Here is a 17,121-nt window from a genome sequence, read left to right on the forward strand (position 1 = left end):
CGCTCTGAAAATCTAAACCTTGCCTATCTTCCCCCACCTCTTCATGTAAGTTCTTGGTGCCTATCGTAAGGTAATCAAATCTTCCAATGAATGTAACGAGCATGAGGTTTGGTTTACCGCTTTCCAAAATATACGCCACCTAACAAAATATGTACTACTTCTGAGCTAGAAAGATTTCAAGTGTTTTTTTTTGCTGTCGTACGAAAGGAATACCAGTGAGCTACCATCTTCTACAATCGATGTTTTATCTAACATATGAACTACATATTTGTGGTCTCTGTTGGTTACCTCATATACACCCATGCTAGATGGTATTGCATAGCAAGTATTAGCTAGATCTACGTTTTTCTGAGTTAACCTATGGTTGTCTTGGGACTTGTCTTCCTTGCTTTATAATGATGTTAAACTCTAGTTAACACTCCTTAATTAGTGAGTTTTAGGTTATAACACTAGCTTCAAAATTATTACTGAGCTTCTGGCTTTATCGTCAATCTCTTCTTGTTATCGTGCTAGGCTAACAAAAACAACTAAAGCACAAAATAAATCATCAACAAATAGTAATCCAAAGCTTACTTAGAAGATGGAAATAAAGGTGAGAGAGGCTTAAGGCCTTGGACAATGCTCAATTGGAAATTAGGGTTTTTTAGTATTTTTAAAGTTTCTGTTGAGATTAGATGAGGTATGACCTTTGTTGGATTTGAGACTTGGTTTAGGGGCTCTATGAAGTTTATGGGAATTTCAGGAATCTTCCTGGATTTATGGAAGTAAAGGAAACTACAGATGGTTTTCTAGAATAAAAGATAAGAATTTTCTAAAGGATTAAATATAGAAGATATGAGAATATAGATATTTGGCATGATCTTGGATTTTGAAGAACATGGGTATGCTTAGATGGGTCTAGGATATTTTTGGAAATTTTGCTGGGATTGTTAAAAGTACAGGGAATAAATAGTGATTTTCCATGTAAACTAAACTAAGATTGCTATTAGATGAATGGATGATATTTGGATTTGGAACTAAATTATGTGCAAACAGTGTGTAAAAGGGCCTAGATAGGCTTGTAGGACCCTCCAATGTTTTTTTAGGAATTTTGATGGAATATTTAGATAAGAGGAGAGCTTGAAATAATCGTGTGGGTACAGTTCTCGGGCGCATCTAGCAATTTCAAGCAAGATGAGATCCCGACAGGTAGTGCCAAAAGGTAGGGAGGGTCAAAGTCCCGTGGTCCGTGCATCATGGCGCTTGAGTCACCGGTTCACGTGTGCCAGGTGCACAGAAGAAGGTGGCGGGGGTGATGGCATCACTGCCTGACGACGTTTGGTCCCTATTGATGGCTTTTGTGTGGTGTACCGGAGAGGTGGACTCGTGAACTAGGGCCGTCGTGTTTGTGGTCCAGTGAACTCGGTGTATGATAGGTGGATAGATAACGAGGTGGTTGCGGGAGCGGGAGTGGTGGGGCTGACCGGTGGGGCTGATGCTGACACGACCGCCACGTCGGCGAGCGGCGCCGCCCTTTGTGGTCATTGGCTGTATCAGCCCTATATAATCTATTCTAGGCCTTGTTTAGTTGGTCAAATTGGGAGGTGCCAAATTACTGTGCTGGCACTGTAGCACACTGTAGCGTTTCGTTTGTATTTGTGAATTATTGTCCAAACATTGACTAATTAGGCTCAAAAGATTCTTCTCGCAAAGTGCAACAAAACTGTGCAATTAGTTTTTAATTTCATCTACATTTAGTACTCCATGCATGTACCACAAGTTTGATGTGATGGGAAATCTTCTTTTTGCATAGTGCCAAAGTTGGGAGTTGGGAGTGAAGTAAACAAGGCCTTAGCTAGCCTCGCTTGTCCGTACAAGTGGCGGAACAAGCCGCGTAGTAGTCATGTCGATGCCGCCGCCACCACCACGACACACCCGATCGTAGGCCAGTTTGGTAGGGCTACTCTTAAAAACGAGCCGGAGTCGAAGGAGTCACTTTTTCTAGCTCCGGCTTCTCCATATAAAACGGCTCCGTCTCCTCTAGTGCTCCAGGGGTGGAGCCGTTTTTGATCAAATTGTTTGGTAGGGCTTCAGCTGGAGCCGCAGGAGAAGCCGGAGCTGGAGCCCTACCAAATTAGGCCATAATCTAGCTAGCCTCGCTCGTCCGATCAGTGGCAGAGTGCGTGTATACAACACTAGTGGAGAATCGACATTTAGTATAGTACCGTATTCGGTATCGCTTGTTCGATACTAAATGTTACGCCATTTAGGCCCTGTTTGGCATGGCTCCACTCCACAACTCCAGCAACTCTACCAAAAAATTCAGCCAAACACCCCAGCTCCAAAACTCCATGGAGCAGCCAACTCCATGGAGCTGTAGTACAAATGGGGGTGGAGTTTTGGAGCACCTCTTTTGCTGCTCCAAAACTCCCTCTTTTGAACCTCCTCATGAAGTTGGTGGGTAATTACCCACCAATGCCACTGATTACACAGAAAAACGTTTCGTTCTTTTTTCCTTCGAGACTCCCTGCGCTCGTCTCTCCCTCGTCTTTGCTCCCGTGAACCTGCCGCCACCGGCCGTTCACCTCGCGAGCGCCGCCGGGCTCCCGCCGCCGGCCGCCGTGGCCCCTCCCTCCCGCGCACTCCTCCTTCCCACGAGATCCTCCTCCGCCGCGCTCCTCGCTCCCGCCGCCGGCCGCCATGGCCCCTCCCTCTCCGTCGGGTGCGCCGCCGTCCCCACCCCCAATGCCGCCGGCGCCACCACGAGGCCGCCCACCTCCACCGCCGGACTAGGCCGCCATGGTCCCTCCCTCCCCATGCTCCGATGGCTGCTGCTCCGAGCTCATCGTGGAACCTGGGCGCCGTGCCCGCGGCGGTGGCGGCCGCCCGCGCCGCGGCGAGCTCCTGGCTAGGCCTCGGGCTAACGCGCAGGGCGGCGTGCGCCTCAAGCGGCAGGCCGGCCATGACCATCCTTTGCGCGTGGAGGTGGTGGTAGGCCGTCGCCGAGGATGAGGAGCGCTTGGCCACGCTGTGCTCCTGCTTGTGCGCGTCGATGCGGGTGCGGCCCCGTGGTGCCCTACGTGAAGTGCACGGGGAAGCAGCGGTACCCGTCAGAGAAGAAGCGGCTGGAAGCACTGCGCTGTTGTAGTTTCTTTCTTAGTTTTTTTCCTCGCAAGAATCAATGCATTGCAATATTTTATTATTGTTGTTTTGTCATTTGTGAAACCATCAGTGATTTGTGAAAACATCAGTGCTAGTTGTGTGCTTGCTTCAATCTTCGGTGCTCGCTTCCTGAATAAGACATGCAAGACGTCAAAGGTTGGCCAACTATTTGCATCGTCATTATCTGCGGCGGTGAAGAACGACAAGCTGAGGTCAGAGGAAGAAGAAGATAACGTGTGACCGAATGACAAGTGGGGTCATGGGTTGGGGTAAAAGTGACAATCCATCCAAAAAGATCCTTCTTTTGGAGCTGGAGGCATCCATCTAGCCAAACACCCAATTTTAATTTTGGAGTTCTGGAGTGGAGCTGGCTCTACCTGGAGTTCTGGAGTGGAGCAGCTCTACCTAGAGTTGGAGCCATGCCAAACAGGCCCTTAGTACGGTCAAAATGCCTACATGGTACTAAATGTGCCATTTAGTACCGGTCGGTGTTACTAATCGGAAGAAAAAAAATGATGAACAGCCGGAAGGCGCCCCCGCACACGCGAATTTCATGCGTAATATGCGCGTGCGCGGTCCGTGGGATTCAAACCCATGACCTCAAGCTTTACGCGAAACTTTCTTACCATCTCACCTACACAGCACATGTAATTAAATTAGATATGCTTTCCTTTTAAAGTAACCCGTGAAGAGGCCTTTAGTACCGGGCAATAACACATTTAGTATTGGTTGATGTTATTGACTGGTACTAAATGGTACTCCACGGGGTACTAAATGGTCCAGGCCTTTTAGAATTGGATTATAACACCAACCATCACTAATTGTGATATTTAGTACGAGCGGTGTTATTGCCCGGTACTAAAAGGCCTCCGAGAACCGAAAATTTCTACCAGGTACTAATTTCACGCATCAGTATCAGACGAAAAACCATCCGGTACTAACATCAAGAATGAATGATCATATTTCTAGTAGTGTAGAGTGCTCTTGTAACTTTTGGTCGTATATATCCACTCGTAAATATAGAGATCAGATTTTTATCCATTATCCTAAAAAAAAGAGCAAGCAGCGTGGTAGTCATGTCGTCGCCGCCACGACACCAGCATCTGTACTTGGTGCTGGATGTATAGATGTCCAGATGGCTCATGGCTCGGTAGCCCGCGCAAGAGCCCATTTTTTTGTCCGGTCCAAGCTCGGCACGGCACGACGGCCTTCGCGCCTGTGCTAGCCTAGCCCGCTAGCTCGTGTCGGGCATCGGCTAGCACCCAGCACGCCGAGCGGCTCGGCCTGACACGATCTAAAGGAGCAGGCCCACTAAGAACCCGTATAAATACTAACAGCCAGCCAACCCTATCCATTTACCTCCACCCCGCCACCACCTAGGTTCCCACCAAGTTCCCCAATCCCCATCGAGCCGTCGCCGTTACCTGGCTGCGTTCTCCACCGAGCCGCCGCCGTTACCTGCCCGCCTCCCTCCCTCGCCACTCGCCAGGCCTCAACTCCGGTGTGCGGCGCACCAGCGCTTCCCTCCGACCTCGAGCTCCCCAGTCCCCGCTTCGGAGCTGCTCCCCTCCGCCGCCGGCACCGCTCCCCATCTCCTCTCCTCCACCGCCGGTGCCGCTCCCTCCCACTCCACCCCACCGAGCCATCACCTCCCTCCCTCGCGGCCTCCACACCCGGCGGTGGCGACTGCCCCACCGTGCCTGGGCTGGCATGGGTCAAGCCGACCTAGCCCAGCACAAAATGGGCCCATGGGCCCGTGCCTGAGCTGTTGTTGCGACTCGTGGCGCGGACACGGCCCGGCACGGTAGAGGCACGGTAGAGGCGTAGTGCCGAACCAGACCCGGCACGAAGTTGGCAGGGCCTTCGTGCCGGGCCTAGCCTGACCCGTGCCAGGTCGGAGGATGAGTGCAGCATCCACAAGATCGACGTGCGCGACTTCGACCCCGATGATGACCTGGACTCGCGCGCGCGGCCGCTGCCCGACCCGCCGCTGCTCCGCGTGGAAGCGGAGCGCAACAACACCGCGCGCTTCGTGTCCCACTCCCACGGCACCAAGATCTTCGCCATGGCCACCTCGCTCGGCCGCGCCGGCCTCGTCCTGGACACCAGGACTATGACGATCACCGGCCGGCGTCCCCCTGCCGCAAGCTAACACCACCGATCAGTTTTTTTTTTTTTTGCAGCAGCTTGGTCGTCGTCGGCGACAGGATCTACAGCATGGACGATAGGAAGGACCCCGCAGGCCCGTGCAACTTCGAGGTGCTGCGCTTTGGCTACGCCACTTCCAGCAGCAGCAGCAGCAGGAGGAGGTGCTGGTCCTGGACCCGCTCTCCAGCTGCGACGTCGCGCCCCCCGCCACCGGCGACGAGAGCGCCAACAGGCTCGAGCGGGCGCCGCCGTCGAAGCTCACGAAGGAGAGGCTCTTCCGCGCCAAGGGCAGGCGGCACAGGGGCGGCCCGCTCGTGTATATGGGCGACAGCACGTTCTGCGTCGTCGAGCGCGTCACGGACGGAAAGCTCACCAGGGAGCAGCGGAAGAGGCTCGAGCTCGACGGGCGGCCGCCGCGCCTGCTGCTCTACGTGCGGGTGTTCGGCCTCAAGTACGGCAAGAAAGGGCGGCTGCAGGTGGCGACGTGCGGCCGCCGGGCACGATGCCACGCACTGCCCGAGGGGACGAACTATAGGTTGATCAACTTATACTTTCAGAAAATGAAGTCAGTTGCTCCATATAAATTAAGCTCCCTCAAGCTCGATTTGTCCATGGTAATTGTCCATTATCTCAGCAATCAACGCGGAACATCTAGAAGATGAAACTTCTTCAGTAAATCTTCCAACCAGCAGTCCCTGCCTGTCGATCGCAGTTTCACGCCACACCTGACAAGTGACGATGGAACTCAGGCTAAAGATATGGTGGGTCCCAATGCCAGTGACACAAAAGTTGTTTTATCAGCTGGAATATCGTAATCCTCTATTGTCAGCATTGAGATTAGCATTGTCGTTTGTGACTAGCAGCTTGTGATACAACTTTCGTCAGTAGTCGTTCAGCTGCAGTAAGCGTGTATACTCAGTTCATTTCCCAATTCCACAACTGCCCAGCGCTCCACGTCGACCGGTTTGCCCGGTCTCGCATCATCGCTTCACCCCGCCGCCGGCCCATCTCCCGGCGCCGCCGCGGGAGTCTACACCGGCCGCTTGCCCTCCCGACGGCAAACTCGCGGTAGGCTCTGCCTGCCCTCGTCGCCGGGGCTTGGTGAGCCCCCGGGGGCTGCCGCTGCCGCCACCGGCCGATCGCCGCCGCGGCGTCCGTCAACCGTCAGTGTATTCGGTAAGAAACGGCTGTGCTCGGCCTCAATACGCATCTCCTCCTCCGATTTGGGGATCTGGCCCGGGGCTTCGTTCTGGGGTTGAATTCGTCCCCTTTTTCCTATTTTGAATTGCCTCCGATTTGGTTTTTGTGCGAAATTCTAGCTTTTCAATGCGGTACGATCTGTGTACCTCACTTCACTTGGATCTTGCTTCAAGTCTAAGATTCGTCCACCAGCGCCAAATTTTTTGAATTGGGAGGTTTGCATTGTTTATGCACTTTCGTTGGTGTTCAACAGTTGCTTCTAGTTCTGCTGATCGATTGATCGATGTACGGACAAATCTATGACTGTAACTTGTGCCTTAATTAGTTGGGTTATTTCTTTTCTCTCATTTCTGATGCTACATTTATAACAAGATAGGTTATAATTGGCTTTGGCCATCAACGATTTGGGGACACACAGTATTAATGTGTTGGGACAATGGGAATAAAAGCAATCGGTGCACATTTTGCTACATTGGGAGTGAGTTCTGCTAATGCTGAAGCCAGCAGCTACGTGTTCCCCTGAAACTACGAGAAAATGCTACTTTCTGCTAGCTCGGCGGCTCACTGCCAAATCAGCTAGTCACGCCCAGCTAGTTTTGGGTTTTCTGACAAAAATGGCTTCTTTGAAGCGTTGCAGATATCATGAGGGCTTCTTAGCTATAAGGTTATCTGTTTCTTTTTTGAGGCGGACAGCAGGGGAGGCCCCTACTGATATTTTCCATTAATAAAAAGGGAGATATTTACATTTTACAAGGCCTCAGGCCCAAGAAAAAAAGAGGGAGAGAAGCTTAACGAAAATTACATAACCAGTTTTCCAAGTCCATTTTCAGGGGTGGCTTGGCTCTATGCAAGATGAGTCCAAATTTCTTCCTGAAAATTGATTTCCACCTCCCTAGGGATAATGGCACACCATCAAAGATAACTTCATTACGATGAGTCCAAATAGCCTAGCAAGCCACCATGACAATTTCTCTAAAAATCTTTGAATTAAAGTCTCTCCTGGCTTCAATGATCATCTCCATATTCATCAGGTTTAGATTCCATCGGATGTTGAGAAAGCGCTAGCACCACTGACTGAAAGAGCATGTGAAGAATAGGTGTACCAAAGTTTCTTCAGAATTACTGCTGCATAAGGCACAACTATAGTCGTCTAGGACTCTTCGTTTCCTGCGAAGAATATTTCTTGTGTTCAATCTGTCCCTTAGGAGAAGCCAAAAGAAAAATTTATGCCTGCCCCTACAACATGATTTCCACATCCATTTGAATACGGGACTAATAGGAGTTGTGCCCATCAACTGTTTGTATGCCTTCTTTGAACTGTAATCAGGTGAGCCCCATATATAAGACCATTGATCTTCCAGAGATTGGTTCACTGATAACCCTTGAATGAGGAAAACAAGTTCAGCCAGTTGATCACAAGCCACTGGGGACATTGGTGTGAAGAAATTTGTATAAGCATCCTGTGACAAGAATTTCTTAACTGAGGCATTCTTATTCTGACAAAGGAGAAAAGCTGTGGGAAGACCAAATTTAGAGCCCCCAAGTCCCATAAATCTGTCCAAAAGCAAACTGAGTTCCCCTTGTTAACCTTGCAAGAAGCAATCCTTAAGAAGCTATCTGATAGCGTCATCACATCTCTCCACCAAAAAGAGCCTACTGGCCTTTTCATGTGTGGGACAACATCATTTGAATATAAGCAGCGCCAGGTGAGGGAGACCCATGGTATAATCTCATGATTATAAAACTTATGGAGGGATTTCGTGAGGAGAGAAGTGTTCTGTGTTTTTAAATCAATAATGCCCAATTCTCCTTGCTCTTTGGATCTGCGTGCATCTTTCCAAGCAACTAAACATCCACCTTTTCTGTTGATATCTCCTTTATCCCAAAGGTAGTGTTTCCTATAGCAATCAATCTGTTGGATAACCCCAACAGGAAGCTTCAAGGTGCAAAGATAAAAGGTGGGCAGAGAAGATAGCACTGAATTGACCAGAATTAGTCTGCCAGCATAAGATAGAAGTTTGTTCAGTCCCATCATTCTCCTCTCAATTCTGTTTAGTAAAGGCATATATTCATCAACTGCAGGTCTTGTAGTTCTAAGAGGCAAGCCAAGAGCCCAAGATAGGTGAATGGCATCGAGCCAACTTGACATCCTATGGCAGCAGCAAGAGAAGAAGCCTTATGAGGCTCAACATTGATTGGCACAAGAGAGGATTTCATGAAGTTAACTCTCAGTCCAGTGGAGACTGCATAAGTGTCAAGAATGCTTTTGAGGCTAAGAAGCTGTTGCTCATCTGCTGGCATGATTATCAAGGTATCATCTGCGTATTGGACAATAGGATAATCTCCCCCAAAACTATCCCCTAAGGGATGTTGTAAAATATGATTGTTGGCTACATCATTGATAACTGATTGTAACAGGTCAGCTGCAAGCACAAACAGTAAAGGGGATAAGGGATCACCCTGTCTAACTCCACGCTTGCATTTGAATGGTTTCCCAGGAACCCCATTAAGCAGCACAGAAGAAGATCCAGAAGAGAGGACCATTTCAATCCATTTAACCCACTTGGCAGAAAAACCTTTATGCCTAAACATGTCCAGGAACTTGATGCTCTATCTTGTCAAATGCCTTTTCAAAATCTAGTTTTAGTATAACAATTTCTTTCTTGCTTTGATGGCAAATATGCAAGAATTGAAAAGCCCATGCAAGACAATCCTGAATAGTCCTTCCCTTGAGGAAACCGTATTGATTAGCATGAATAACTCTCAGAATTACCACCTGTAACCTGTTTGCTAGAAGCTTTGCGAGCAGTTTCAAAGAATAGTTCAGCAAGGAGATTGGTCTGTAATCATTCACTGTGAGGGGGCAGTCTTTTTTAGGAATAAGAGTGATGAAGGATCCCTTGATACATTCAAGATTCACTGAACAGTTCACAAAAGCTTCACAAAATTTGTAGAAATCTTCTGAGATGATGTGCCAACACTTTTTCATGAAGAAGCCATTAAAACCATCTGGACCAGGGGCATGGTCAGGGGCCATCTCCTTGACAGCTCTGTCAATTTCTTCCTTGGAAAAGGGCTCATCAAGCACAGGAAGCTGAATAGCTTGGATTAGGGCATTGAGATCAAATTGCATTTCACTAAACTTTGAGACCCCCAATCTGTCTTTAAAAGAATTCCATAGTACACCAACTTTCAAAACATGATCACTGACAGTAGAACCATCTTCTAAAAGAAGAGAAGCAATGTAGTTTCTTCTGAACGAGTGAGTAGCCATGGCCTGAAACAAACTTGAGTTTTCATCACCGAACTTGACCCACCTTACTGTGGATCTCTGCTTCCAATACAATCTCTTTGCTTCCAATAGATTCTGCAGGTGAGACTTAACAATCTTTCTAAAATTTGATTCAATGAGACTAAGCCTTCTCTTCTAACCCATCCAAGAGAGCTAGAACCCAACTGCAGTTATTAATAAGCTTGTTAAGCTTAGAAAGTTCCTTGCTCCACTGTTTTAAACCAACCCTTAGCTGCTTGAATTTACCACTGATGGTCTTAGCCATAATAGCAAAAGAAAGGATTTGAGTGCCAATGCAACTGAACAGTGTCAAAGAAACCTGGAAAATCTGCCCAATAGTTTTCAAATCTGAATATCGAAGCTTTTGGAATGTGAGAGTCCATTCTGACAACATAAGGGATCTGATCTGAAATTGGCTTTGAGCGAGGTTTGACACAGGTAGCAGGATAGGACAGGGACCATGATGCTGATGTAAAAACCCAGTCAAGCTTCTCAAGCAAAGCATCATCCTGCATGCTACTCCAAGTGAATTGCCTGCCCTCAAAAGGTATATCAATTAAATCCAGATGTTGAATGAGATCATTGAAAAGCAACATGTCACTGAGACAACCTCCAGGCTTGTTTCTATCTGTTGGAGATTGAATAAAGTTGAAATCCCCAACTAAAATCCAGTCATCAAAAGAGGAGGCGTCAAAATTTTAAAGCCAGTTAACAAACGCAGCTTTCTCAGCAGGTGCAGAGGGTCCATACACATTAGAGACATGAAACACTGCATCAGAGGCATTCGAACTGAATTTCATGGTGATGGCATAATTATTTTCATGGCTCACATCCCCTCGAAACAGAGCACTATTCCAAACAATAAGCATACCACCTGAAGCACCAATGGAAGGAACAAAAGCAAACTTGTTCAAATGCCTAGGACAGAATTTGGAAACATAAGATTGATCAAATGATTCTCTTTTTGTCTCTTGCAAACACACAATAGCAGCACCACTTCCCGAGATTTTGTTTCTAATATGGTCCCATTTCTCTTGGGAATTAATACCACGAATATTCCAGGACAAAATACTCCAAGTTTTGTTATGATTTATAGATAAAACAGAGGGGGAATCCATCCAGGGAGAGTCTAAGCACACACAAAGACTCATAAGATAAGCATGGGACATGGAAAACAAGAGATAAGAGACTCCAGCAAGGTAGCGTAACCAGTTTAGAGAGTTTACATCCAACTTCCATCAAAAGAAAGAGTTTCGAGCAGAATAACCAAAAGATGTGCCAAACTAAGACCATTACCCATAAACAGAAGCAGGGGCAATGCCATCTTACCATCATGGATAAGATCCGACTTACCATCTTTTATTCAACAGGTACAAGTGCTTCAGCAGTGCCAATACCATCCTGTCAACAAGTTTGCTTGTCACGAAAGGATAACACACATCATGGCAAAGCCTGGCATTTTAGGACGTAGGTATGTTCAATGCTTAGTGTCTATGCATTGCACTACTGTATGTAACAAATAACGAGTTCTTTTTTCCATGGCCATTTGCACACATCATAATGTACTGTCAATCCTTACAGCAGCAGTGTGCCAAGATCAAATGAGAGCATGCGAATAATATTCTCAGCAGTTGTCGGTGTTATGCTAGGGTACTTGTTTGGCATTTCCTTCCCTACAGTTAATATAACAAAGGTAAAAAAGGATCATCTGCTTCTCTCGTCTTCTAATGCCACATGCCCTGTTTATAGAAAATCTTGACCTGCTACATTTTGTAGCTTCACTTTCCTTCCAGCATTATATCCTATATTGAAGATAGAAACTCTGGCATTACAACCCAAACATTATTGAACCATGCATGGACGTCTGCAGCTAGTCACAAGAACAATTCGGTTTCTAACCCAGATGAAATTCCGAAGGTACTTTGCCAGTCTTGTACTTTCCTATGGTTGTTATGTGCTCATGCAGTTTGGTGACTAATCACATGCTTGTTATTGTACTATGCATACTCTGTGGTCAATTTTACTAGTGTTTTATTTCCATGCATGATGTGTAAGTTTCAAGTTCATGAACACTTTTAGTCTAGGAAATTCTGCCTACATTAGCCTTCATTTGTTAGCATATAACACAATGAACTGAATAGATGGTGTCTCATCAAACATATCAGCTGCCTTTTGTTTTATCCCTTTTTCCCTCTGGTTAATCTTGCAAAATTATTTTCTCAGATTTATGTTCCAACAAACCCTAAAGGTGCTGAAAGGCTCCCACCAGGCATTGTTGCGTCTGAAACAGACCTTTATCTCCGAAGATTGTGGGGTGAACCTAGTGAGGTTGGTTATTGTTTTTGTCACTTCTCAGTACATTTAACAAATGACGTTTTTAAAAGTTTTAAATCTTCCTTTTGTGAGCATCATCTAAAATACATGATCTATACCATCAGGATCTTACTAGCCAACCAAGGTACCTTGTGACATTTACAGTTGGATACTCTCAGAAGGCAAATATTGATGCTGCGGTAAAAAAGGTAATTTCTTAGACATCTAGCAATGCTTCACCTTAGCGAATAGATAGTCTATAACTGATATCATACAATTGATTCATGCATCCTCATGAACTATTCACTGTCTTCATAAAGGTATTCTTATTTAAAATAATATTTTATGTCTGCTTTATCAGTTTTCAGAGAACTTCACAATTATGTTGTTCCACTATGATGGTCGGACTACAGAATGGAATGAATTTGAGTGGTCAAAAAGAGCTATCCATGTGAGTGTCAGAAAGCAGACTAAATGGTAAGTTACTTATTTATGTCTTTGCAACACTGTTAGTCTTTTACGTATTTGACTGTTGAAGGTTAAAAACTTGTTTCCGCAAGGTGGTATGCCAAACGGTTTTTGCATCCTGATGTTGTGGCTCGTTATGACTACATATTTATCTGGGATGAAGATCTAGGCGTTGAACATTTTAATGCAGAGGCGTAAGCATCAGTCCCTTGTTATTTCTGTTTTTCTGTGTCCCCTTGAGGAAGATGGTCTCAAAGCTTTTTGTTTCAGGTACATTAAGCTTGTTAGGAAGCATGGTCTGGAGATCTCTCAGCCTGGTTTGGAACCTGACAAAGGTCTAACGTGGCAAATGACTAAGCGCAGAGGTGATCAGGAAGTCCACAAGTGAGCTACTGGATCTGTATTGCTTTACCAATGCTTAGTAGCCACACAGGCGCACACACCTATATCCATTTCTGTAGTAATATTTTGCTTTTTGCAGAGTAACTGAGGAGAGGCCGGGCTGGTGTACAGATCCCCATCTGCCACCATGTGCAGCGTAGGGGGTGCAATAATTTGTTGTTTGATAATTTCCATCTGTCAAAATCTGTTTTCACATCTAATTTGATATGCAGATTCGTTGAAATTATGGCAACTGTGTTCTCAAGGGATGCATGGCGCTGTGTATGGCATATGATTCAGGTGGAGTGTCAATACTCATCTCTTAGCTTCATTCGAAGTCAGTATGCTTACACATAGTTATCTGCAGAATGACTTGGTCCATGGATGGGGTCTCGATTTTGCTCTTAGGAAATGTGTGGAGGTACATTCATTATCCATTATCTATTAACCATATTACTCTCTGAAGTAAATTATACATGAGTATTATCCTGCATAGTTGTAGGATAGATCACATAACTGGTCGCATAGAATGAATCTTTAATTTAGTTCTTTCAGGTTTAGGGGTTGGCCAGGTACAGAGTAAGACTATGGTGGTTGGGGATGGTGAGGAAAGGGTTGGGGGTTAAATCAGGCAGTGGAGATGAGAAGATGGGATGAGATGTAGTTAGAGAAAATAGATAAACAGAAGCTGGGTTTCAATTTCCGATGTGGTGGACTGGTGGGGCTCTGTTTCATGAATCTTGGGCATGTAGAGATATAAAATTTCATTGCCCCATTCCTGGTCTAGTGCATATATATCAAGCAGCCTATCAACGATCAGTCATTTTTTAGTGATCCAGGATTCTTTTATTTGGTCTTATGTTAAACAGCCAGCCCATGAAAAAATTGGAGTTGTTGATTCCCAGTGGATTGTTCATCAAGTTATACCATCACTTGGTAACCAGGTATGCCAGACTAATGGTTTCACGTCATTTGTACATGGCACAAAGATACTGTGATTTCTGATCCTTTAGCATCTATTCCTATCAGGGCAAGGCAGAGAATGGAAAAGCGCCGTGGGAAGGGGTAAGCTATCAAACAATCACCGGTTGCACATAATTTTGCACTTTTCATACTATTACTTTCTGACATGAATATGTAAGAATTTTATCTTGCTGTTCTCTGTCCCGGTGCCACAGGTAAGAGCACGCTGTCGAAAAGAATGGGGAATATTTCAAACAAGGTTGGCAGATGCTGAGAAAGCTTATTACTTGGACCACGGGATCACACCCCCAAATTTGACAGGAGCGTAGCTGAGCGCGCCTCAGGAGTCATGACAAGGTTTCTGTTCTGGGAACCTGGCACCTGCATCTCCGGTATGCACATCCAAGCTCAGCTCCATGGAGATGCAATTCCATGGCCAGATTTGTACAGGCAGCCTCAAATCCTCTTCCCTTTGCTCTTACTTATTCTTAGCCCTGTTCTCTTGGTTTCAGTCGTAGTGAAACTAGCTCGTATGTAAGTAACCGATTTAGCACGGATCTTGAATTCTTTATGTCCATACTAGTGCTCCTTTCCCCCATTGTTGACCTGGTGCACGTTGGCAAGTTTTTTCCCTCCCTCGTTTTAAAAGGTAAATTACTTGCCTTGGAACAGCTCTTGTGCCATACGGCCGGCCACGCCATCAGTATCTTTCCATGTTCTAGCCACAGATGGAAATGGTAAACTGCGAGGTGAAGAAGAAGGATACTTAGATTATTTTCAGAAGCATTTTGGAATATCACTCATACCATACACAACATGTTCACGAGTTTCATGAGCAGACATTATCATCGAAAGATGGCAGAAAATACATCTTATTTTCAGATACTTAGATTATTTAGCTGCACTGCATCACCGGCCAACATCCACCAGGTTACCGGGATACGCTGTCTGTATGACATGGCATACGAGTATACGTACGTGCGTGCAGGTAGGCGAAGGGCAACGGGGTCGGAGCGTATGCCTACGCGCCGTAGCCGAGGAGGTGGCTGTTGTTGAGCGGGGGGCACGTGCCGTAGCCGTAGCCGCCGCCGCCGCCGCCGGTGTACTCCTGGGTGGTGCTCTGGTACGACTGGTAGCGGCGGCCGCCGGCGAGCTCCTCGTGTTTCTCGTAGGACTCGTAGCGGCGCACGCCGCCGCCGCCGCCGCCGAGGTTGCCGGCTCCGTGCTTGTCGTACTTGTACGCCCCGTAGCCGTGCAGGCCACCCTGCTTGCTGGCCCCGTGCGTCTCGTGCTTGTACGCCCCGTAGCCGTGCTCCTCGCAGTCGCTCTCGTCGGGGTCGCTCTCGCTCTCATTCTCGCTGTCGTACGCCTTGAGGTTGTAGTTGTAGCCGCCGGCGAAGTCCGTCCTGCCCGCCTTCCCGTGCGCCCCGTAGCCGTACGCGCCGCGCTGGAGACCTCCGGCGGCTTTGCCGCCGTACACGTCCTGCTTGTACCCGTACTTCTGGACGGCGCCGCCGCCGTAGTGAGAGCCGTACCCGGCGTCGCAGTCGCCGTACGACTCGTGCTGGTAGTTGCTTTTCTTCACCGCTCCGCCGCCGTAGGCATCCTTGTGCTTCTGGTTGTAGCCGTGCTGCTCCACGCCGCCGCCGCCGTAGTGATGAGCACCGTAGCCAGCGCCGTTTTCTCCGTAGGACTCCTGCTTGTATCCTTGCTGCTTCTTCACGCCGGCGCCGCCGCCGTAGTAGGCGCCGTACCCTCCGTCGGCTTCGCCGTACTTCTCATGCTGCTTGTAGGCGGCGTTCGTCTGCACTCCGGCGCCACCACCGTAGTGAGAGCCGCCATACCCTGCGCCGCAGTCGCCGTACGACTCGTGCTGCTGGTAGCTGTCTTTCTTCACGGCTCCGCCGTACGCGTCCTTCTGGTAGCCGTGCTGCTGCACGCCGTACGCCGCCTGCTGGTCGTAGGCGTACGTCTGCAAGGCGCCGGCAGCACCGCCGTAGTGAGCACCACCATGGCCCGCGTTGGTTTGCCCGCAGGCCTCCTGCTCGTAGCCTTGCTTCTTTACGCCGCCGGCGGCGGCGCCGTAGTGGGAACCGTACCCAACGTCGGCCTCGCCGTACTTCTGCTTGTAGCCGTGGTTCTTGACGCCGGCTGCGGCACCCTCGCACGTCGTATACGCCTCCTCCGTGTAGGATGATTGCTTCTGCACGGCGCCGCCACCATGGTAGCCGCCGTAAGACCCTTGGTCCTGCTCCACGAACACCTCCTCCTCCTTGTAGGCCGCCTGCTTCTGCACGCCGCCGGGGCCGGCGCCGCCGCAGCCGGGCTTGTCGTTGACGCTCATGCGGTTGATCTCCGTGACGAGGGTGGTCACGGACTCGGTGCTTTGGCGGTGGTAGTTCATCTGGGGCTTGCTGTTGCCGTAGCCGTAGCCGTAGGCGCCATAGCCGTAGCCGTAGCCGGCATTGCCACACTTCACAGTCGCATCCATGCTGATGAGCTAGTTCTCTTTTGCTCTGTGTTGGTGTATCTGATCGATCTGCCTGGGGAAATCTGGCGTTTTATAGGCGCCGCGGCGAGAGTGAGAGCATCTGTGCCCGATCGACCACTTGCTCCTCTGGATGGTAAGGTGGCTGCAGGCCGGCGGCAATGGATATGTGCTCGTCGATCCGTAGCTAGCTTTATATCCAGGCAGGCATCTTGAAATGCTCGGCCGATTAGAGCTATGTGTACCTCCGGCTTTTATAATCTAGGCATCTTATAATGTGACGAAGCATCACGCATCTACTGCGATCATTGGAGTGCGAAAAAGCGAAAAAAAAATGCAAAAATATCCTATTCGCGAGCCATATTTGATGGACTCCTTTTACCTGCCTAGCAGGAATGCTTATCATCATGCCTTTACGCGATGTTCATCAGTGATTCTGTGCATTGTTCGACGAGCGTCACGCGATGCTCATCTGATTCTATACGACGGTTGCAGACTTGCAGTTGGTATTGCACACACCCACCGTCACCCCGGCCCCGGCATCGCCCAACCGGTACTATCATAGCCTCTACGATCGCCTTGACGCTGCCGCTCTGCCTGGCACCACGGTCAAATGAGGCCTACCTCTAAGCCCACTGAATTTTTCATGAAAACCCCACCCCCAAACGACCACCTTCACACCAACCACGTCGGACCTCACCGGAGCTGAGGGGGACGAATGGAGATT

General features: G+C 48.2%; 2 protein-coding genes across 14 annotated transcripts; one reads left to right on the plus strand and one right to left on the minus strand.

Annotated features, from left to right (window-relative positions):
• The first annotated feature begins 6,192 nt into the window (after positions 1-6,192).
• Positions 6,193-14,504, plus strand: LOC117859074 (uncharacterized). Of its 13 annotated transcripts, none has more exons than XM_034742247.2 (16): positions 6,193-6,465; positions 8,572-8,800; positions 11,152-11,252; positions 11,363-11,474; positions 11,558-11,698; positions 12,005-12,109; positions 12,220-12,303; positions 12,456-12,571; positions 12,655-12,756; positions 12,833-12,946; positions 13,044-13,100; positions 13,177-13,243; positions 13,311-13,364; positions 13,813-13,887; positions 13,973-14,008; positions 14,122-14,504. In XM_034742247.2, the coding sequence occupies exons 2-16, from the start codon at positions 8,750-8,752 to the stop codon at positions 14,233-14,235; spliced, it is 1,329 nt and encodes a 442-aa protein (XP_034598138.1). In that variant the 5' UTR covers positions 6,193-6,465; positions 8,572-8,749; the 3' UTR covers positions 14,236-14,504. The 13 variants fall into 13 exon arrangements, with proteins under 13 accessions (XP_034598138.1, XP_072149980.1, XP_072149981.1 ...); XM_072293879.1 differs by lacking the exon at positions 8,572-8,800 and adding an exon at positions 10,220-10,980; XM_072293880.1 differs by lacking the exon at positions 8,572-8,800 and adding an exon at positions 10,220-10,328 and having other exon boundaries at positions 6,194-6,465.
• LOC117859073 (uncharacterized) lies at positions 14,032-16,617 on the minus strand. The gene is made up of 2 exons (XM_034742245.2): positions 14,885-16,617; positions 14,032-14,648 (listed from the first exon to the last, which is right to left on the minus strand). Exon 1 carries the CDS (start codon positions 16,395-16,397, stop codon positions 14,928-14,930), a length of 1,470 nt encoding a protein of 489 aa, XP_034598136.1. The 5' UTR covers positions 16,398-16,617; the 3' UTR covers positions 14,032-14,648; positions 14,885-14,927.
• Between the last annotated feature and the right edge of the window lie 504 nt (positions 16,618-17,121).

Source organism: Setaria viridis, chromosome 5, assembly GCF_005286985.2.
Source record: "Setaria viridis chromosome 5, Setaria_viridis_v4.0, whole genome shotgun sequence".
In the NCBI taxonomy this organism is placed as follows: domain Eukaryota; kingdom Viridiplantae; phylum Streptophyta; class Magnoliopsida; order Poales; family Poaceae; genus Setaria; species Setaria viridis.

Bases quoted from the DNA above. Each gene is read 5' to 3' on its own strand.
- LOC117859074 (XM_034742247.2), top strand. From the start codon at position 8,750: ATGCTTTTGAGGCTAAGAAGCTGTTGCTCATCTGCTGGCATGATTATC. The intron at 11,475-11,557 runs GTAAAAAAGGAT...TACATTTTGTAG, and splicing joins CTACAGTTAATATAACAAAG to CTTCACTTTCCTTCCAGCAT. The intron at 12,757-12,832 runs GTAAGCATCAGT...TTTTTGTTTCAG, and splicing joins GAACATTTTAATGCAGAGGC to GTACATTAAGCTTGTTAGGA.
- LOC117859073 (XM_034742245.2), bottom strand. From the start codon at position 16,397: ATGGATGCGACTGTGAAGTGTGGCAATGCCGGCTACGGCTACGGCTAT.